The sequence below is a fragment of the Cyprinodon tularosa genome, unplaced genomic scaffold (genome assembly GCF_016077235.1).
Source record: "Cyprinodon tularosa strain WSP-4 unplaced genomic scaffold, ASM1607723v1 ctg70, whole genome shotgun sequence".
NCBI lineage: Eukaryota > Metazoa > Chordata > Actinopteri > Cyprinodontiformes > Cyprinodontidae > Cyprinodon > Cyprinodon tularosa.
In genome coordinates this window covers 4,820,144-4,843,314 of record NW_024039452.1, presented here as the reverse complement: position 1 = coordinate 4,843,314, position 23,171 = coordinate 4,820,144, and the positions used below count along the sequence as shown (strand labels likewise).

The following is a 23,171-nucleotide window of genomic DNA, read 5'->3' as shown; positions in this document are numbered from 1 at the left end:
TGCAGTATCGGCCGATACCGATACCATAATAATGTAAAATAATTGCCATCATGGTTTTGTAAAGCTGCTGCCTACCTTTGTGAAGCAGGAAAAAAACTAAAACAAAGTGAATCCAGTAGAACTTTTTATTGCCTACCTGGAATGGGTGACAATAGTTTAATAAACTTTTGGCTCTCAAAATGGTATCGGTGCCCTATTTGTTGGTACTCGCCGATACTGATACCACCATTTTAGGGCAGTATCGGGGCCCCGTCCGATACTGGTATCGGTATCGGTGCAACACTATTAATTAGTCGTTCCTTTCACCTTTCACACAGTGAACAATGAGAAACTCTATCATGGGTAGTAAAGTAGATTCAGAGTGTCAATCTTTAATTTTATACAGTGTATGTCCCTTTAAATAACCTAATTGCTTTATTTCAAAAATATCCACTGGACTTGGTTTTCAAGATTTGAAGACGTTTCGCCACCTCTCCAGGAAGCTTTCTCAATTCAAATGTCTGGATCCGCAGTGAGTTTGAGTCTTATATGGACAAGGCCTTGTAATGCTTGGAAACATGCAATGGTAACCGATGAATGGGTAGTTAGTTCCATCGTTAGCCTGTAATATCTGAACCTGTCTATGATTCGAGGGGTCGGTCGTTAAAGGGGGGATTGACCGACCCCTAGAATCATAGACAGGTTCAGATATTACAGGCTAACGATGGAACTAAACGACCCATTCATAAAACATTTGAATTGAGAAAGCTTCCTGGAGAGGTGGCGAAACGTCTTCAAATCTTGAAAACCAAGTCCAGTGGATATTTTTTGAATTTTTACGGAATGACTATGACCTGGATGTCTGAGAACCTTCATCAGCTTTATTTGTTTCTTTGATCAGATAATAAAGCAAGAGCAATGTGTAAATCTGAACACTGCCTAAAGGGTCTGAAGCTAGTGACGTTCACTAAAGTCCCATGTGATGACTTCCTCCTGATGGGATTAAAGTACCAACACATAGATCCCCCGTCTCCAGATATAGACTACATTGTAATCAGACTTGACCTCAAGGACACCAGGAGTGGCAGCATATATCAGGTAATCTGGGAACTTAGTCCGACCATGTGCAAAAGGTTGTACTTTCTTTGATTTGGTTTAGACCTTTCTCTAACTTGTTATATCTGTTTTTGTTTTCTGTAGTCTGAGCAGGCCTGGCTTCCGGTCCGGATAGTTGGCGCAATGCCCAACCAGCCTCCCAAACCATCTTTCATGTCCATGTTTATCTTGGAGGTAGACCAGTTCATTCTCACGCCCCTCTCCACTGCCACATTGGACGCTGAAGATGAGGAAACTCCAAAACAGCTTCTGGTTTTTAACGTCACAAACCCCCCCAAGGAAGGCTTTATCACCCACCTATCTGATCACACTCATCCCATCTCATCCTTTACATGGCTCGATCTGAATGACATGCTCATAGCATATCAACCTCCGAATTCTTCACATTCCCAACGAAGGAATTATGAGGTAGAGCAAATTATTGTTTCAACTGTTTTATGACAAACTTTCTGTCTTGTGTCACTGTAAACTTGCAAGACTTCTTTTCTTGACAGGTAGAATTGGAGGTTTATGATTTCTTCTTTGAGAAGAGCTCATCCATAACTGTCCACACATCTGTAAGGAATGCAGATACAAATGCACCAAGAGTGTCCTGGAACATGGGTAGGTTAGGATGTTTTGATAGCTGGTAAAATTAAGTTTTCATTCACCTGATTAGGCATTTTGCATCATTTCTCCAGAAGAAAAATGAGAAGGAGATCTTTTAGTTATCAGGGCCCAGAGATTGGAAATGTGGAGTCAACAAGTCATCTCCATGTCATGTATTTAATCTACCCAGCCAATTAACCAGGTGAGTCCAATCTGCACAGGTTAATTCACGGTGAAGGTTGGACTCACCTGCTTCAGTGGGTGGGTAGAAAAAATACATGACATGGAGATGACTTGTTGACTAAACATTTCCCATCTCTGTCAGGGCCCCATTTCTATGAGACCACTAAAAGTTGAGGCGGACACCGTGTCTACTTTTAAGACATGGCTTAAAACATTCCTTTTTAATAAAGCTTGCAGTTAGAGTGGCCCCAATTGTCCTGGGACATCTCTATATTCATGCTGCTATAGGCTTAGTCTGCTGGAGGACAAAGGGACGACTTATCGTAGTAGTTTATTTAAACTCAACAAGGGATTTCTCTGATTTAAGTTTCATTGTTTTCCTTGTGTAGGTAAGGGTCCCATGGTCCAATCACATGCTTGTTAGGTTAACTAGCAACTCCAAAGAAAGACTATGCATGGTTGCCTTTTTTTGTCTTATCCTGGGATCCTCGTCCTTGACTGCATGTTTAGAAAATACCACATCTCTTATTGGGATGGACTATAGGTGGTAAGAGAATACAGAAGTAAGCAGATCCCCCCCCAAAAAAAAAACACAAAAGAAAAACAGTGATCCTAAGCTATGTTACGTGATTTTTTAAATTAAATTCAGTTTATTTCTATAGCGCCAATTCACAACACACGTCCTCTCAAGGCACTTTACTGTCCACCAGTGATTAAACGTTTTCTATCTAAGGAAAACCAGTTGATTGCATCGCCTCATTGACTCAAAGGCAATCCCTCACACTAAGCATGCTTGTAGCTAGAGTGCGAAATACGGGGGGGTCTGGGGTGGCTCGACCCCCCCCCCCCCGATTAACCCGTGAGACCCCCTGAATGCCCCAAAAGCAAAATTTAAAGGAGGTCTTAAATTGTGTAAAAAAAATTTAAAATATATTTTGGTCACTAATGGTCACTAAAATGTTTTTATGCTCAACATGTCTGGTATTTAAAATTAAAAACATTTATTCACAAAAATGTTCTGTTTTTTTTGCCAAGTATAGTATAGCTAGCCAATCCTGTGTGCGTATGCAAATTAGCCATGTGCAGGCTAAACAGAAGAAAGACATAACGGGGCAGAAGAAGTTAGTTTTCCTAACATGCACCGGGCAGCATGTTCAGTATTAGGAGCTGCCAGTTAATGTCAATCTTTTCCAGGTTATTAAGTTACATGTTTTACTTGTTACTGTTATGTCTGTTATATCATCAGAGTTTCTGTTATAATCTGAGGTACTTGTTTCACAGTGAGTCTGTAAGGTATGTCCGTTAATGAAAATTTAGATCGGTATAGCGTAACAATCGGGAGATGGGGACCCCCCCAAATATTGACAGGTATTTCGCACACTGCTTGTATCGACAGTGGAGAGGAAAAACTCCCTTTGAACAGGAAGAAACCTCAAGGAGAACCAGGCTCAGTGTGAGCGGCCATCTGCTGAGGCCAACTGGGGTTCAAGGAGACAGAAGCAAGACAATTTGAAAAGTCTTATATAGAAAAGAAACAGAGGGAAATGTAATATTTAGTAGACCGATAATGAGATGGATAGACATATGGAAGGACCTCAACCAATGCTGTCCTTTGGTTCTACTTCAACTCCTTCAGCAGCTTCAAATCAACAGAGGAATGCGAGGGAACTAACCAACATTACCCAGCATTAGACCGCCACTTTCCCTAAAAAGTTTGATATCCTGATGCAGACTCCAACTCACAACTTAAAGGAATAGTACACCCAAAACATGATTAGCCTTCATTTTCTACTCACCCCCATGCTGAACAACTCTCGGAGTACTTTTTTGATATCTCAAATGCATCTGGAGATCTGGGAGGCTTCTTGCTGTCTGCTGACATTCAAATAATGGAGGTCTATGGTGTCCGAGACAGAAAGGTCCATAAAAATCCACAAAAAACGTGTCAGTATTCCTCCATATTGCTCGTCCAATGTATTCCAAGTGTCCTGAGTGGGTAGCATCCAGAATTTACTCGAAACAAAGTCATTTAGAATGTTTTTAGAGCATAAACAGTAGTGTATAGGATTTCCTAAAAGCGCGTTCACGAGTCTACAGAAACCGCGGCAGACCAAACCAGATGAAAGTGCGCATTCAACTCGGTAAAGAACTCATGCTCTTCCTCAACACTGAAGTCCTCAGACATTTTTCTTTCGTTGTTTCTTTCTTTGCACAGGTAAACAGCACATTTCTTCTTCTACACTTGCAGTATCGGCAGAGCAGACGCTGAATGCGCACTTTCATCTGGTTTGGTCTGCCGGCTTCCGTAGCGTCGTGAACGCGCTGGCGCGCGTTTTCAGGAAATCCTATACACTACTGTTTATGCTCTAAAAACATTCTAAATGACTTCGTATCGAGTAAATTATGGACGCTACCCACTCAGGACACTTGGAATACATTGGACGAGCAGTATGGAGGAATATTGACACGTTTTTTGTGGACTTTTATGGACATTTCTGCCTTGGGCGCCATAGACCTCCATTATTTGAATGTCAGCAGACAGCAAGAAACCTCCCAGATCTCCAGATGCATTTGAGATATCAAAAAAGTACTCCAGAGTGTTGTTCAGCATGGGGGTGAGTAGAAAATGAAGGCTAATCATGTTTTGGGTGTACTATTCCTTTAAGAGGTAGGCCTACAATTAAAAAATAAGTACCCAAGAGGTATAGCCAGATGCCCATAATTGAAGCACTGGAAAGTGCCAAACAAAGGCTCCAAGCCTTGGCCAGCCGCCTAAGACAGACTTAGATAGATTTATTTTGTCATTTTGTTTACACCAGTTTAAACAAAAATAAATTTGTGGACTCCGCCCACATTCTTTTTGTGGGCGGAGTCAAAAAAAAAAGAATGTGGGTGGAGTCTTTTCTATATCTATGTGCTTTGCAAGTGGTGGTAGCATTCTAACTGAGACTCCCAGCGGTAAGCTGACTATTATTGGTCCTCAAAGCTCTTTTGGATTTAAACTCCAACAAATCACAAAATGCCTTCCCGGGAAAAGTATTGTGAACTAAAACAGTTGCGTGAGTTGAATAGGAGAAACGTTCAATACCTCTGTGGACTGAACGAGCAACTGGAAAGGGACTTACCTGAAATTGATTTTACATGTGATGCTAACAGCTGGATTCAAAATGAGATAAAGTTTAGTAAACTGTTGGAAAAAAGGGTCCAGGGGCTTCAACAAGAACTCAAAGCCCAGGAGGCTTTCCGGATGAAACAACATCAGGAAGATGAAAAAGTAGAAGCTTTACGTTGGAGAAATGCTGAACTTAAGCAGCAGGCAAAAACAGCAGAAGAACAGTTAGTCTATATAACTGTAATGAAGCTTCAGTTCAAAATTGCAAAAGCGCAGGAGGAAAAGTTAAAGAAAAACAACAAGATATTGATGGAAATGATTGAAAGCTTGACAAAAGAACTGTCATTTCAAACTAAACTGGATAAGAGTTACAGAGAGACTCAAGAATTGCTTGATGAGTTGGAGAAAGTTGAAATAAGTTTTTTACAAAAGATTCAGGAAAAAAAACAAAACTTGAAACCTGGGATGACTATATGGTTCGCCTATTTGGGAAAAAGGAAGCAACACAAGATTGAAAAACAAATAACTTCCATCATGAAGAAAATGAAGGATATGAAAGAATATCTTGATCATATTGAGCCCTATTTTAGAAAAGACCCGACGCTCATGAACAAGTTTCTGTCTAGGGCAAGGGAGACATACGAGCAAACCGACTCACAAGACAGTGAGTCAGAAATGGAAGAGGTTTCAGAGCTGTCCCAACCTGAATGGGAATCCTCCACTGATCCAGAGTTGAGGACGTCCAAATCTGAATGTGAATCCTCCACTGATCCAGAGTTGAGGACGTCCAAATCTGAATGTGAATCCTCCACTGATCCAGAGTTCAGGACGTCCAAATCTGAATCTGAAACCTCCACTGATCCAGAGTTCAGGACGTCCAAATCTGAATCTGAAACCTCCACTGATCCAGAGTTGAGGACGTCCAAATCTGAATTTGAATCCTCCACTGATCCAGAGTTGAGGACGTCCAAATCTGAATGGGAATCCTCCACTGATCCAGAGTTCAGGACGTCCAAACCTGAATGTCAAACCTTTTCTGACCCAGAATTGAGGACGATCTCTGAAGCAGATTTAGAGGAACAATCTGTGGAGACGGTGGCAGGAAAGCTCAGTTCCAGTGAAGTGTTAAGATATTACAGCATAATATTTAAAAACACATGATTGAGAGATGGGGAATTTTGTACGTATAAGCCCACTTTGTTGGGATGTGTGTGAGTAAATCACACTAGTTTATTCTTTAAAAAAGCTTGTGCATAGTTATTAACACGGCTGCATCACTGCACTGCAGGGTCCAAAGCTCACCTGCTGTGTTTCTCTGTGATGTTGGCGTGCTGTGACTGTGCATCTGTGGGTTCTCTCCCCTGTGGGCTCTGGCTCGCCCACAGGGTTTTAAAACCTCCTCGATTGGTTCACTTCGGTTTAGAAATGTCATGATCACTAGTCTTTTCTTCTGGTAACTTGCTGCCTGCTTATGCAGCTAGAAATATCTCGGTCTGTTAAGTTGGATGAACAGTAGTTTGTCAAACATCCTTTCACAGGGGTTTAGGGTAGGGATGCACAACATTGGGATTTTGGCCGATATCCGATATGCCGATATTTTAAAACTCATGTAACCGATATCGATACTGATGTTAAAGCTGGACAAAAGTATATATATATAAATATATATATAAAGAGAGAGAGAGAGAGAGATTTTTAAAAACGCGGTATCGATCTATATTACTTTCAAAATATGAAATTTCATCGTTCTGTTACAAACTCTCGTGATATTTAGCAAATTCTTGTGAGATTTTGTTAGTAAAATAGATCCATACCGCGTCAATATATCAACATATAAAAATATGGCAACATTTGGTGAATTTTCGGGGGATTTCGTAGCATAACGATGACATATAGCAATATTTAATTAGTAAAAGAGATTGATATGGTGTTTTTAAATGGCAATATATCAGCATATGAAGATATTGGGATATTTTAATGTATGAATATTTTTCCCTCGTCTTTAGAAGTTTTTAAGTCTGTAAAAAAGAAGTTTTTGAGGAAGAAGAAGTAGTATTATATATATATATATATATATATATATATATATATATATTTTTTTTTTAGACTTTAGAAACTCAGAGGCTGATCAAATATCGGGTTAGTATCGGTGGGGTGGCCGATGTCCGATATTCAGTTTTAAGGCCGATACCGATAGGGGGCCGATTATATCGTGCATCCCTAGTTTAGGGTTTTCCAGCAGGAAAGATGTGATTGGTCTGGCTTGGGAGAACAGTTAAAAATGGGCATCATGTTACTGCTCCACATGACGTGGACCAACTTTAGTGATCTGCCATTCTGGGATTTTTGGTTATGCCACTAGAGGGTTCCACACTGCGGTATTAAGTTCTCTTCCTGTTTTGACTGCTGAGCTGCGTTGTTGTTCAGGCTTCTCCGTCTTTTTATTTCTGTGATATCTCCTTATACAAGTAACTCCAACTGTCAAGAAGCACTTTAAAGCCTAGCTTGAACATCCAGGTGTTAAAATAGGCCCACCAAGACACCCCACCTAGTTGTCCTCTAACATTGCCTGAGCAGCTATGCGATTGGGTAACCGTACGCAGAAAACGTAGTCGTAGATGTCTGCCCACTGGTCGCCACTAACCCATCCATATTTCTAACCGATTTTCCCCGCTCATGGACGTACCCACTGGGTATTCACTTGGTAATGACACGCAGTTACGCCGATCGGAGGCAGTGATGGGCAGTAGCGCCGCTACATGTAGCGAAGCTATTAGTTTAACTACATGTTCCAGTAGCTTGACTGTAGCGTAGCCGCTTTATTTATCAAGTAACTTTCCAGTAGTGACGTTATTGTTTTTTTCAAGTAGTGACGTAGCGTCCACAAACGCTACAAAATCCAGGGCAAAACTAAGTAATGAAACCAGGTTTTCTATTTTTTAAACAACAATCGGAGTTATTTGTCGGACATTTATGCATTAGCCTCTATTCTGCCTCTCCTGTCTGTATCTACGAAACATGCGCATGCGTACTGCAGTGGAACTCAAAGAACACACACATGTTGTGTCACAATATCCTTGTGGGGACCTTCCATTGACTTCCATTCATTTCCCACTAATTTATATGGCCTAACCATGACCCCTGCCCTAACCCTAACCATTACCGACACATACCTATCCTTAAACCTAACCTAAACTCAATTCACACCTTAGTCCTAAACCTAACCCCCACCCCACAAAGAGAAATTTTCCTTATGGGGAACAGTTGTTGGTCCCCACAAGTACCTATGAGTCCCCAAAATGTAGCATATTCCTAGGAAATTGTCCCCACCAGGTATTAAAGACATGGCCACGCACACACACAGAGCCACACACACAGGATGGAGGAGGAGACAGGATCAGAGCGAGAAGAGCAGCCAACTGTCGCTACCACACCGCGGCTTTATCTTCAGAGATATTGAAACTTGTTGAATCCTCAGATAAAAAGTACGTGTTCAGATGTCTGCTATGCAATCCAAAAACCAAACCGTTGTCAATGTCCAGGACATTGAACACCAACCTGAGAACTCACATTCAGGTGAATCACTGATTTCCCTGCTGCAGTATGCAAGTGAAAATATCTAGCGTCAGTTTAAATCCCAACTCACTGTAGCCAAATGCTGTATGTAAATTAGTAAACCCAAAGCTTCCCACCTACCAACAAGCAGCGTGTGATGGAAAGGGACTATCTAAGAAAAAGTGTTAAAAAAAAAGTTTATGCAGTTATTATAATTGTAAAATTCGATTAGCCTGAATAATGTTCAGTTATTCAAACATGAGTGATTTTAAAGGTTCTTGGCCATAGAGAGCTCATGTGGCCAAGACTAGCCATTTGTTTTACATAGCCAAACACTCATTAAAACAGTCAACTGCAGTCAAGTTTTTGAAATAAAAATGAGAAAAATATATCAGCTTTAACTTTATTGTCGCCTTTAATTTCCAGATAGTTCAATCTGATGAGTGCCACTAACATATTCTGATTAGAGAGCAGTAGCCAAACTTAGATATTGTATTTTCATGGCCTAATTTACCAGACAGGATGTTTACATAAATCTGTTTTAAGTCTTATTTGCACAGATAAGATTTTTTAGGTATGGAGGAACAGCTCTACCGTATATAAAAATAAATACATGCTCAATAAATAAATAAGCATTCAATTAATTACCCCCAAAATACAATGAATAAATATGTAGGTAGAAATTAAATGATACAGTGAGACATAAATTTATATATATCTCTTAATTAGCTTCTTTATTTTTCACCTTCTTTTGTAAACAGTTTCATTTGTTACTTGAATCGACTGTTTAATTGAGGTCTGAAGAAGTTTTCTCAAAGGGAGACCCTAAAGAAATAAGATGCCTTTTGTAGGGTTTTGTTTTCCCTAGAGATGTCCATTGAATGCAAACTCATAGCCATGTCTCGATATGTAGAACACTACACAGTACCTTCAATTTGGTTTTAATAACAGCAGATTGTTTACTAGTTTGTCTACTAGTAAATACTTTAGTTTTTATTTTATTATGCTGATCATAAAGATATTTTTACACAGTTTTATGTGATTGGCTGATCTTTAATAAATATTTTAACCAGTGTATTAGGCTACGTTCACACTGCAGGCCTTAATGATCAATATGCACGAGACAGAAAGGTCCATAAAAGTCCACAAAAAACGTGTCAATATTCCTCCATACTGCTCGTCCAATGTATTCCAAGTGTCCTGAGTGGGTAGCGTCCATAATTTACTCGAAACGAAGTCATTTAGAATGTTTTTAGAGCATAAACAGTAGTGTATAGGATTTCCTGAAAGCGCGCACCTGCGCGATCACGACGCTACGGAAGCCGGCAGACCAAACCAACGCATTCAGCTCGGCAAAGAACTCATGCTCTTCCTCAACACTGAAGTCCTCAGACATTTTTCTTTCGTTGTTTCTTTCTTTGCACGGGTAAACAGCACATTTCTTCTTCTTCGCTTGCATTATCGGCAGAGCAGACGCTGAATGCGCACTTTCGTCTGGTTTGGTCTGCCGCGGTTTCCGTAGACTCGTGAATGCGCTTTTGGGAAATCCTATACACTACTGTTTATGCTCTAAAAACATTCTAAATGACTTCGTTTCGAGTAAATTCTGGACGCTACCCACTCAGGACACTTGGAATACATTGGACGAGCAGTATGGAGGAATATTGACACGTTTTTTGTGGACTTTTATGGACCTTTCTGCCTCGGGCGCCATAGACCTCCATTATTTGAATGTCAGCAGACAGCAAGAAGCCTCCCAGATCTCCAGATGCATTTGAGATATCAAAAAAGTACTCCAGAGTGTTGTTCAGCATGGGGGTGAGTAGAAAATGAAGGCTAATCATGTTTTGGGTGTACTATTCCTTTAACAAGTGGTAGGTCAGCGCACTCTTGTGCATAGAAGCCATCTGTGTTGCTGTCTATTTGATACCATTTATCATTAATACATTACTGTACTAGACTTTAACAGCTTTTTTTTTGAGAATACATAAAACATGATAGACCCATTTATTCAAAGAGACCTGAGAGATTGTTTCCAGTTTAAGCTTTAAGGTATAGTGCAGGATGTTTTTTGTTCTTTTGTCTGGGTGGATCATAAAAATAAGCGGTTCTCCTAATTGTCAATCATTCTGGTGACATGTATACGTAAGGCTGTCCCACGTGCCCGTCCCCATTTTCACTTACCGGCGGTGAGTCTGACATAGAGGAAAATTTGCAAATCTTCTTTTGGAAAGTGAGTCGTTTTCTCTCAAGAACGGGTACAGAGTTGTGCATGTGCAATCTTTTGGGGGGGCGTGGAGACTTTGGGTCTTTTCAAAAATTTGTGAAAATCCTCCACTATATCTTTAACCTTCATATTTTGTTGAGCAGGTCTTAGTCTGCTGGAGGGTCAGTCTCGTCCGATAACGTGGGACCAATTGCAAATCGTGGATAATGACAATCTGAATGTAGTTCGAGTCATCACTGTGGATGGCCTCCTGCATGGACACCTAACTGTAAGAGGTACTAACACACCGAAACACTGACCTTATGAAATTTCACCTGTAAACAAATGAGTACCTGCTACTGAAAGTCAATTCAAATCTGATGCATTTTGATTTAACAAACCTTTTCTGGATTATTCTATCCATACCATAGACCCTCATTCTACATGAAAAATAACATTTTCTTGAAATTGGTAAATCAGCTTTTGTTAAACTTTCCAATAGCGTAATAGTATTCCTATTTAATATCTTTGAACAACATATCTTTGTATGTTTGTTAACTTATCAACTGCACAATTTTATCCTTATCAAAGCTGGTGCATCTATAGTCCTTCAATTTGAGTTGACTCAGAACACAATGATGCAGAATCCTAGATTATATATGCTCTATTGAAATGTATTCACCAGTTTTCTTGTTCTGCCATTAATCCAGGTGGAAAGGGTTTCATGTTCACCATCAATGACATAAAAGCAGGAGTTGTCTGTTATCACCATGATGACAGCGACTCCACAAAGGACTTTGTCATTTTTCGCATCACCGATGGCCGCCATCAGACCCGACACAAGTTTCCCATCAAAATTCTCCCCAAAGATGACAGCCCTCCGTTCCTTATAACCAACATGCTGGTGGAGGTCTTGGAGGGCCAGACCACCCTGCTCAGAGGCTCCACCCTCAAGGCTTCAGACATGGACTCTAGTGATGACTATATCCTCTTTAATATCACTCGCCTCCCGCAGGCAGGAGAGGTCATGAAAATCCCAGGACCAGGGCTGGCAGGTCAGGAAGACTGACCAAGTTCATCTCTGATCTTATATTGTGTAATGTCTTTAACATCCTGCTTGTTTTGATTTCTGTTCAGGGTACCCCGTGAGCCGCTTCCTTCAGAAGGACCTTTCCCAGTCCATTGTGTACTACAGACACCTTGGGAACGAGGTGTTTGATGACTCATTTGAGGTTGTTCTGTCTGATTTCCATGATCCCCCTAACCTTTCAGAACCTCAGGTGAGTGATACTGACACATCTTTACCTCAATGGTACCATGCATTACCTGACCAGATACTGTGTAGATAGGTGGTAAATGAATTCCATATCACAGTGAAAGTTCTCAGTCCTCCTGAACCATGAAGACATTAAACAAAGTTTTACAGAATTCCTTCATAGTTGGATATCTATGCCCCCATTTAGAACACCCTTTTAAAACCATGCTGAGATCGGTCCGAGAACAATAACCGAGATAACTGTTGAGTGTAAATGGCACGCACAACTGAACCTGACCGCGGCAGACACAACCGACCCACGCTAACATGGTACTAGTCCATCAGTAGGGCACAGCGCTGTTCAGTTGTGGCTCATTTCTCAGAGCGCATTAGTAGACCGCATCATTTCCTTGCAGTCAGCCTCTTTAATTGTGAAAATTTAAAGACATTGATAAAGATACTAGCTCCCCCACGATTTCCAGTGATGATTATGCTTAGCAGTTTGATAAGCCTTAATGTCTGTCATTGTTTCCTGTGTCTGTAAGCCCTGATCAGACTATCACTTGTCGTATCCACTTCCCAAAAGCCCATTCTGTAAAGTAAATTCTCCAAAGGCTGACTCTTTTGCCTGACTCTCCGCAACCTTCCTAAACGTCACGGGTGCCGCCATGTGATTTGCTTGTTTACGTCAAGAAAGCAGTAGTACCGTAGATCGTCACTAGGAGGCAAGGAACCGTGCTAGCGTGGTGTGTAAATGGTCGTAAAGAACCGAGCTCTGCACAGTTAACTGATCAAAGCTCGGCATGGATCGGATTTCAGAGGGTAGTGTAAATGGGGCTTGTGAGGTTATTCTACTCTATCCATCCAATGTGTATTCCAGCTACATTCTTCAACTATGAACAAATATAGAATGAAGGCAATTAACAGTAATAAAATAATCTGTCAGGTAATGTGAAGTTTTTTTTGGAAAATACAAACCTTATAGAGCAAGGATGTCAAAATAGTTCCAGAAAGGGCAGTGTGGCTGCAGGTTTTCTTTCCAACTAAGCAATAGCAAACCAGACTCCAGTCACCTCATCAAGTCATCATGTTCAGATTTGACTCACTTGATGAGTTGATTTGAGTCTGGTTTGCTATTGCTTGGTTGGAAAGAATACCTGCAGCCATACGGGCCTTTCTGAAACCACTTTGACAACCCTGCTATAAAGAAACAGTCCTAGCTTCATTTAGACCCAGATGATTCTAGCCCTAAGGCAGCAGCACTAACTCTATTCTGTATGAAACACATAAGCCAAACCTGTAAACACAATTCACTTTTTTAGCATCTGGGATTGACATCAGCAATAATAGAGATATCATGGCCAAATATTCCTAGATAGCTGAACTATCTTGGCAGAGAGGGAAAAGATCCCTTTTCGTTTTAACAACATAAAATTGTGGTTCGTGCAAGTTGTCTGTCAATGTATAAAGGTGGTCATTTGGAGTTTAAACGGCTTTTTCGACCAGTGGTAAAGGGGTAATAGAGATGAGTTCGGAGAATCCCCCACCAGGAGGAGCCCTTGGGGCAGACCCAGGACTTATTGGTGATGTTCAGTCAGTAGAATGGATTGAAAAGGCCTCAATTTCCTTTTAGATGAGCAGGAAGGTGTTGTTTCTACTAATGCTCACTATAACATATTATTCATAGGATAGTGTTGCTAATATAATGATGAATGTAATTATAATGGAACTTTATTGATCTTATATTGGAGAAAGTTACCTCTGCATTTAATCCATCCCCTTTGGGAGCCGTAGACTGCCATCAATTTAAGGAGTTAAGGGTTTTGCTCAGAAAGCCAGAGTGGCAGTCTGTGGGGTGGGTTTGGAACTCACAACCTCAGAATTCCAAGCTCTATGCCTTAACCACTAGCCCTCCAATCCCCTCTGATGCTTAGGTCAGGCTAAAGAACCTTTACTGGGCTATTGCTCAATCATTGAAGTAGCCATTTGTGTATAAACGTCAAGAAGATATGAATGTAATTGTATTTTTCCTGTTTTAGTTTGTAGCTGACAAAGCGCTGTCTATCTTCAGGTGGTCGTGGTTCACATAGCCTCTGTTCCAGACCAACCACCAAAGGAGGTTCCTGGTTCCAGGCGTTGTCTTGTGGTTAAAGAAACAGAAATAGCCCACATCACACGGCAACAGCTTCACTTTGCCGACCCAGAGTCGCCAGACAGCGAGCTCACTTACACAGTTACAACTCCACCTTTCTTCTCTGGTCACTACAGGTTAGTTTATTGTTGGCCTGCACTGGTATATGGGTAGAGAGCATCTTTGTCAGACTTGTGTTGTTTTCTTAATTAGCAGCGGTTCAGATGCGGGAAGGTTATTCTTGGTTGACAGCATACCCAAATTTACCAAAGATTCTAATGCACCAGTCCTCAGACTCTTCACACAAGTAAATGACCCTATTCTTAGCGATTTCATTATTCTGTGTGCTATGTGTTTCACTATAAAACTCTTTTTAACACTTTATTCTCTCCAGCATGCAGTGAACTTTATGAAAGTAGCCTACATGCCTCCAATCATGGACATCGGCCCTCACCCTCAGTATATCCAGTTTATTCTGTCTGTGACCAACCATCTGGGAAAAACAGTCACTGGGATCTGCTTTAATATCACTCTAATGCCAGTGGACAATCAGCCACCAAAGGTGCAATCAACAGCTGTCTACTCTCTATCCCACGTGGGAACTCTCACTTGTAGAAATGTTATGAATACTTTCTGTTTCAGGTTATCGCCAACCTTCTGACTGTAGATGAGGGAGGGGAGTCCTTGCTGGGCCCAGAACACTTGCAGGTGTCAGATGTTGACTCTCTGCCAGAAGCATTGCGGGTTGAGCTCCAAAGGGGACCAGAGCATGGCGTTCTGCACGTTGGTGGCCATCCACTGACACCAGGCCAGAACTTTACACTACAGGACCTGATCAGTCGGAGGGTTAGGTCAGACATCATGCTTAATTATACCATGCGTGATTGTGCTAGTCAAACCTAAAAAAAACTTCTTCACTCTGTAGATAGATAGATAGATAGATAGATAGATAGATAGATATATTCCTTGCAGACCAAAAAAATATATATACTTCCTAATTAATTTTGCTATTTCTAACATCCTCAGCTATTCAATTCAATTCATTTTATTTCTATAGCCCCAATTCACAACACATGTCATCTCAACGCACTCTACAGTTCAACCAGATCATCCAGTCAAACTGATTCAAAGTTTTCTATCAAAGGAAAACCAGTTGATTGCATCGACTCATTGACTCGAAGGCAATCCCTCACATGCTTGTGGTGACTGTGGAGAGGAAAAACACCCTTTTGACAGGAAGAAAGCTCCAGCAGACCCAGACAAGGTGTACTGAGGCTGACTGGGGTTCAAGGAGACAGAAGCAGACATAGAAAGAAGCAGAGATACAAAAGGCAACTGTAAACCAGTTCAACAGCAGCACAGCTAATATTTCTCTCTAGGATGGAGTCACAGCTAAACAGAAACAGATCAGATGAAGCTACTATGAGAAAAAAGCAGAGTTCATAGTGTTATGAGATTGAACTAACAAATTCTGCAGAGTGGGAGAATAGAGATAGAATGAAACAGACTGATGAAAAAGGGGTCCCTATGTCCTCCAGCAGTCTAAGCCTATAGCAACATAACTATTCTAACCCGTCTACTAGGATGTCCTTCTCTTTATGCCCCCACTGCTGTTTATCACCTAACAGACTCTGTTTTTGATCACATCTCAGCTTCTGATGCTAAAGGTTCAGCTACACTTACTCTGAATATATTAGCATTCTTTTCTGAGATGTTGCTGCATTTGCTTAGAGATACTCAGCCTCTCTCCCTCTGGAATGATTTATTTAGCGGACATGACTCCGGTCGACTAGAGTTTGCTTGAAAAATAAACCAACGGGTAGGGTCTCTTATAGCAGACACATAAGTTTAATAAAACTGAAAGATAAATAATCTTATTGTACATGGATTTATGAGGTAAAACAGATTGGCACTCCCATCTGTTTGTGTTTTAACGTTAAAATATTTCTAATAAATTAATTGAAAATAAACGCGTTAAAGCTACAGTGTGTAATAATTACAGGGGTATACAGTCAGAAATGTAATATATTATACATAACTATGTTATTTATCATCATCTACGAGCTCAGCCTCTTAACCTTAATATTTGCGTTGCCTTAGAATTCGTTATTTATAATTACATAGGAGCGGGTCTCGCAGCCATGGAGGCAGACATCTTTGCGCTACGGCAGCGCAGAGCCAACAAACTAGCGATTGCGAGATCGCCCATTACGCTCGAAAGTAACTACGGCAAGTTGAGAGAGATGAACTGAGACGGTACTGAAATCTATACCCTACACAGACTAATGAAATACTATCTGTAAAATTATCTATGTAAACAAACCTCATCACTTGAGAAGGTAGGTGATGCGGACGTCGTGGAAGACATTTTGTCCCATAACACTCGCCGTACTAAGCGGTGGGGGGGGGGGGGTGTTCATGTTGCTGCGGTCTGCAGTCTGGACATTAGATGTCGCTGAAAATTACACACTGTAGCTTTAAGTCCAAAACCACAAAAATAGACAAAAGCTCGGACTATTCACAGTAACTCCTGCTAATTTTGTTTTGCAACCTTCTAAGGCAAGGCAGCGCTCTTTAAATAGAATTCAACTTTATTGCAATTGCATTGCTACAAGTACAAAGCAAATGTAAGGGTTAAGGGTCTTGCTCAGGGACCCAGAGTGGCATTCCATGTGAGTGGAGCTTGAACTGTGAACCTTTTAGGAGCCAAACACAATGGCCTAACCACTAGGCCACCACACTTTGCTGTAATAGCCAAATACATGCTTTTCGTTCCGCAAAAGTCGCCTAGCAACGCTCATGAGCCCCCCCTTTATATAGAGATAACTGATGTAAATCCTTCACTGCAGGCAATAAATGACATTTTGTGTGAAGGAACCTTAATTTTTTTTCTAAGAAGTTCAAAGAAAGTCCTAACCTTAAGGTATGTGAACCACTATTTTGCTGATTTGTTCTCGCAGGTACAATCACGACAGCTCAGAAACTACAGAAGACACCATTGAGTTGAGAGCAACAGATGGAACTAATTCAGTCAGTTTCGCTCTGCCCGTAAAGGTAATTTTCAAAATTGGGGAAGACCTACCTGTTAATATTGCTATTAGATGATCATCCATTTATGTGCCACTGAATAAGGAAATCGACATATTTGTTTACAGGTCATACCTATCAACGATGAGCTCCCGGTGATGGTTACTGGTTTGAACCCAGTTCTCAGGTGTCCGGAAGGAGAACAAATAGTAATCACTTCAGAGTACATCTTTGCCACTGATGTGGACAGCGATAACAGAAGCCTTGCCTTCCTGATTGCCCGGCTGCCCTACCATGGGGTGGTTCTGCGAAATGGTGTTATTGTAGATCGCTTCATCCAAGCAGACATTACTGCAGGAATCATTGCGTACAGACACACAGGTAAACCGGCAGTGTTTGGTAGTAGACTTGTAGACAATGTACTATTTTTCAGAATTGTAGAGTGCCATTTTCTCTTTTTGTACTTTGGAGCACAAGGGTAGGAAATAATGGCCGCCTTTTTCAATGGGGCTACATTGTTTCATGCAAAATGCAATGAAGAAGTAACAGTATTAAGAAGAACATCAATTTGTCAAAGGGAAGAGATCAGACTGCTTACCTCAGAATAACTTCTGCAAGACCAAGGAAATTCAAAGTGTAACTAATTATTTAAACCCTGTCACAGCATTTTCTAACGCTGGAACAAATATGTAAGTTTAGTTAGTTTAATCTAACAGGGTTATGATTATGTATGTCACACTTTATTTTCAGAATCAATGTCATGTGCCATGTGATTGAAAGTATGACTATCAATGAGGGTGGGTGCACAAATGTTTTGAGCACAGTTGTTTTTCTGCTTGTTTCAGGGCTGGAGATTGGATTAACTCCTCGACATGACACTATCACGTTTGTCATCTCTGATGGGGAAAATGAGACATCCGCTTTGTGCTGTGGCAGGGAAACTCCCACCAGAGGCAGAAGCAAGACTCCTCAGACACGGGACAGCTTGCCTGTCTACGACCTCCATATCACAGTGTTTCCTGTTGACAGTCAGCCACCCTCACTGGAAACAGGTGGGCTTAAGACAACATCTTTCTGCATGGGTTGTAGGTGCCCCCCAAAAACTAGATGCCATTTAGACATTGGTTTTTAGGCAAAATGTGGACGGACCATCATGGTCTTGATTTAGTCCAGAAATAGTTGTTGAAAATTGGGCTGTGTTTGGTCTGTCTCATTTTGTCCCACTCCAGTCCAATAATAGACAGTGAAAAGCCATAATTTTTTGATGATTTAAGATGTTGAGATCCCATTTTTAATGTCTTTAACATTTTTTTTTAAATTATGGCTTTTCACTTTTCAACCAAATTTAGACACTATCATTGGGGTGTAAATCAGATCACCTTTTCAATGTCCTTTCAACCATTTTTTGCACCGATTAAGTTGTGTCCTGCTGTCCTAATCGCCATCATCATGCAGGGGGCTAAGATATCTTGCCTGGTCAGCCAGGCCTACATTACTTCTAAAACCCACATTTACAGAGGCATAGACCAGTATCGGGTATTATAGGCTAACAAAGACCTCAACAAGTCCCCACTACTAAGGGGCGGACCTGTTCTCCGGTTCAAATTGCATGTTTTCTAAGCCAAAACAAGGCTTTGTTGGTGCACTCTATAAAGCTTGGAACTCAACACTAATTCTGACACTTTGAATTGAAAACGCTTCCAATTCCATTGGTCTGTTTTTTAACATTTTTGGAATGGCTATGAAACTGGATGACAGAGAATTTTCACCAGCAAATACCAAAAACAGAGTCCAGACACAAAACAAGCCACCAAAGTTGGGCAAGGACAAAAACATTCTCTGAACCCTTGAAAAACCGATCCATTCCGAGAACGGTCCGAGTTCTGACGCCCGTTTACACATCACGCTATCTCAGTTCCTCGACTCCTCGCCTCCTAGTGACGATCTGCGGTATTACTGCCAGTATTGAAGGAGGAAATCAAGCAGTTGGTGGCGGTAATGCACCAAAAGTTGTTTGCCAAACGCCATAAAACACAAGAAGAAGACGAAGAAGGAGGGAATCAAGCAATAAGCTAAATTCTTATTAATTTTAGTAGATTTTGTATGAATTGTTGTTTTGTTTGTGTTCCCAGGTGAGATCTTTAAGGTGGATGAAGGTGGGACGGCCCAGATAACTGCTGCCCATTTAAGGGCCTCTGACATGGATACAGTCCTAGACCAGCTTGTTGTTAGTTTGATCTCTCCTCCCCAGTTTGGCTACATAGAAAATGTCCTCCCCAGCCCTGGCTTTGAGAAAAGCAACACAGGCATAAGCATAGGTAAGCATTAGGATGTGTCGAGTTTAATGAAGTACAGTGGAAATAAGTAGTTTCATGTGTTTGGTGTTAACCCTCATTTCCCCAGCTTCTTTTCTATACAAGGACATCACCAAGGGTTATATTAACTATGTACAGTCCAGACACCTGGGGATTGAACCCACTGCTGACCAGTTCATGCTTTGTGTCTCGGATGGCAAGCGCAGCTCTGCTAACATCCCTTTCTACATTATAATTAACCCAACAAATGACGAAATTCCTGAATTTATGGTACAAAACATCACGGTAAGTTTACTGAATTTCTTTCCTATCCAAAACGTCTCAATAAACACCTTTACTTAGATATTTTTTCACTGAAACACATGTAAAATACATTGACTTGCTGGTTCATTTTCTTCCTGAGGTACAAGAAGGAGAAATGAAACACCTGGACACATCTGTGTTTCATGCGATGGACCTAGACATCCCCAAGAATACCCTGCTCTTCTCTGTGGTCAGACCTCCTCAGCATGGAAGCATCATCCATCACAGCGATGGAAACCCAATCATAAAGAGACAGGAGCCTGACCTATGGCCTTCTGTGGCTGCCTTTACTATGAAAGATGTCAAAAAGGGTACATTTTGCTAACCTGACTCCGCCAGATGCATTTGCTCCGCATATCCATTTGGAAACCTTCCATAGAAGTAATTTTGGGAAGGGGCAAAAATACTGGTTAGCTGATTGGCCTATGTTGGTGATAGACGGGCCAAATAAACAAATCAGATCAACGAAGCATATGACGTACTAACAGAGCGACAATGAAAACACAACCACAAGCCAGGCTACTCTTGCCGAAACCAGTCGGGAGAAGAGCAAAAACATCTTTTCCTCTGAGAAAAGCCTCCAGAGCAGTGTTTTGCTCTTCTTTCAATGAAGAAATACTCTGTAATTCCGATAAAACTTGCTCGATAGCCACGTTAATGCTAGTTTCATCGGCTGAAGCCGCCATGTTCTTTAGACTGAACGGTCGCGCTTCTCAACCCTCAACCCTCAATCCTCAACCCGCCCCAAAGCCAACGCTGATTGGACGTTCGTTTGGTGAACGGCTCCTAATTTTCTTCAATGGAGAGTCTCCAGACTGACTAGCGAGCGAAATCTTGAGAGCTCGTGAGATCAGGATGGTCTCACGAGGCTACTGTCTTGCGTCCTGTCCACCCCCAGCGATCATCTCAACATATCGTCCTGCCCATCAGGGTCCGTTGTCACTGCCCATTGGAGTGGTGTTTATTTCACTTTTACAACATTTTCTGTTTCAAATGGGAAGGCTGCCACTTTTTTAATAATTTAAGAATCATATACCTTTGGCAGGTAATCATCAAAGCAAAAACTAAGCAGTGTAAAGGTGTTTAAAGCTACCATGTAGTTCTTGGGCAGTTTGGAGATGATCAATAAGCAGAATTAATTAGGCCCGCTGTGGTTAGATGTTATAGCTGAACTTCTTTTTATTGTACGTTCTTAATTCTTCAACCACAAAACAGGCTTAAATCTGATAAAAAGGGACTTTCGCTTAGCTTTTTAAAGATGTTTCAGCATCTCTTCAGGAGTCTTTCTTAATTCTGTCAGTTCACAACAGAGCGATGTGAAGTTGGAGTGCTGATGTTTTAAAGAAACACGTAGGTTCATTTTTCTGCCCATTCTTTTGTTGTGCATGGCTTTTGTATCTTATCATGAAAAGCATGTTTATGTAACCTGTTTGGTGTGAGTTACAAGACTGAAACCACTTGAAAGCCGAAACCACAATCCTTCACTCCTGTTTAGTGATGGATTTTTCTCTTTTAGCAAAGATAGCTTTTTTCACCCATCTTTTAAACCATCTGTCCTCCCATTTCCAAAATGTAAATATTTTGTTTGTCATTACAATTTGAGGGCTGCATGATGGTGCAGTGGGTAAGACTGATGCCTTGCAGCAAGACTGTTCTGGGTTCAATTACTGGCCTGCAGTCCTTCTGCATGGAGTTTGTATGTTCTCCGCATCCATGCTTGGGTTCTCTCCGGGTACTCCGGCTTCCTCCCACAGTCCAAAAACATGACTGTTCAGTTAATTGGCTTCTCCACATTAGGTGTGAGTGTGCATGGTTGTGTGTCTTGCCCTGTTAAAGACTGGCGACCTGTCCAGGGTGTACTCCGCCTCTCACCCATAGACTGCTGGAGATGGTCACTGGCCCCAATGCGACCCTGAAAAAGGACTAAGCTGAAAGAAGTTGAATGGGTGGATTTCAGTTAAATCCAAATTAATCCAATTTAAAAATACTTCCTTAATGCCAAAGGGAAATTAAATAAATTGTGTGCCCTTTGGTCTTGAGCCACAAGTATAGAGCTAACTCTGGCACAGAGCGACTGGCTCTGCTTCGCTATGCAATGCATATGTGTAGTTGTTTAGTTTCTCTAATTTTTGCTTTGTTTTAGGTATTCTTTCTTTGTGGAAAAAAAGAAATTTTTTTTCTTCGGAGTTTCTTTTTGGGATTTGAAATTCACTGCTATGTTATATTTGCAATGAATTGGAAAAAGACTTAAAAAAAATTGAGCAAAAGTCCAGTTGCCTCTGATTCCAGCCTGTTTTAGGGTTTTATGTCCAGATGATGGACGATTTACACAGACTTGTTGGATGTTTCCATGACTCGGGTTTTGATCGTTTTCCCCATTTTCCATCAGGTTTGGATCTGATGTATCTCCATGATGACAGTGAAAACATGATGGACAGTTTTATCATTCAGTTGACTGATGGCAAACATCAGCTAGAGAGACGGGTGATGGTGGAAGTTCTACCAGTGAATGACGAAGAACCTCATCTTATCAGGTTTCGTGAACGTCTGGTTAACAATTTTTGTGAAAAGTCAGTTCTCATGCGACCTTTTAGAACAAAAGTGACCCCTGTGTTCTTCTTGTAGGAACAATGGGCTTGAGGTGAAACCGGGAGAAGCTAGGGTTATATCCAGCGTTACATTGTTTGCTGAGGACAAAGATACCCCCTCTACAGAAATCATGTACATTTTTGAGAGCGTTCCAACACAAGGAATACTACAACTACAGGTAAGAATAAACATTTCAAAGCTGGGTCCCCTGTTGTGGCCACATGCAATACTGTTGTCCTTTTGTTGCCTCAGTCCTTTAGGAAATATTACAGGCTAAATTCTGTTTAATCTTTTATCTCCCTTGTCAACCTCCAACTTCCATTCTACATGCACTTCTGGTAAGAAATCAACTTTTTATGTGTTTTAGGAAGGCCAGAATTGGGTGACACTTACAGCTGGGAGAAGGTGTACCCAGGACATGGTTGACATGAACCTTTTGCGTTATATACACACTGGCCATCATGCCACTAAAACACAGGACTTCTTTGTTTTCCACTTGATGGATGGAAAGAATCAGTCACCACCACAGCACTTCCAGATTTCTGTCAGAGATCTGGAAAAAGGTACTGGAATTTAGCATTAGATGTAGAATTACTTCTCTTCTCTTGTTATTGTTCTGGCTACCGGTACACATGAACAGCACTGTTATAAAAAGTCTTTACGAAACTAAGTCCTTGTAGAAAGCAATAATTACAGTATATGAATAAGATATATGGTGCCTTATTTGATAGCGTTTAAGCATATCACTACTTTAATTAACAGGGAAGTTCTAAACTTGATTTATGCTTGCCGCATTTGCAAGTTCCTCATGG

The 23,171-nt window shown here is 41.1% G+C and overlaps 1 protein-coding gene across 3 annotated transcripts in view; it reads left to right on the top strand.

The window, feature by feature from the left end:
* Nucleotides 1-23,171, top strand: part of frem1a (Fras1 related extracellular matrix 1a) — a 64,399-nt gene that overhangs the window by 19,827 nt on the left and 21,401 nt on the right. Inside the window, exons 5-23 of one of the 3 annotated variants that reach the window (XM_038268454.1) lie at nucleotides 881-1,077; nucleotides 1,180-1,503; nucleotides 1,590-1,698; nucleotides 10,904-11,035; nucleotides 11,450-11,794; nucleotides 11,877-12,019; nucleotides 14,066-14,262; nucleotides 14,342-14,432; nucleotides 14,520-14,687; nucleotides 14,768-14,976; nucleotides 17,086-17,179; nucleotides 17,281-17,533; nucleotides 17,998-18,204; nucleotides 19,285-19,470; nucleotides 19,556-19,752; nucleotides 19,871-20,081; nucleotides 22,160-22,304; nucleotides 22,396-22,537; nucleotides 22,727-22,922. In XM_038268454.1, coding sequence (XP_038124382.1) covers nucleotides 881-1,077; nucleotides 1,180-1,503; nucleotides 1,590-1,698; nucleotides 10,904-11,035; nucleotides 11,450-11,794; nucleotides 11,877-12,019; nucleotides 14,066-14,262; nucleotides 14,342-14,432; nucleotides 14,520-14,687; nucleotides 14,768-14,976; nucleotides 17,086-17,179; nucleotides 17,281-17,533; nucleotides 17,998-18,204; nucleotides 19,285-19,470; nucleotides 19,556-19,752; nucleotides 19,871-20,081; nucleotides 22,160-22,304; nucleotides 22,396-22,537; nucleotides 22,727-22,922 — 3,546 coding nt within the window. Of the gene's footprint in view, nucleotides 1-880; nucleotides 1,078-1,179; nucleotides 1,504-1,589; nucleotides 1,699-10,903; nucleotides 11,036-11,449; nucleotides 11,795-11,876; nucleotides 12,020-14,065; nucleotides 14,263-14,338; nucleotides 14,433-14,519; nucleotides 14,688-14,767; nucleotides 14,977-17,085; nucleotides 17,180-17,280; nucleotides 17,534-17,997; nucleotides 18,205-19,284; nucleotides 19,471-19,555; nucleotides 19,753-19,870; nucleotides 20,082-22,159; nucleotides 22,305-22,395; nucleotides 22,538-22,726; nucleotides 22,923-23,171 lie in introns of those variants that run through there. The other 2 variants (XM_038268453.1, XM_038268455.1) reach the window with 2 other exon arrangements.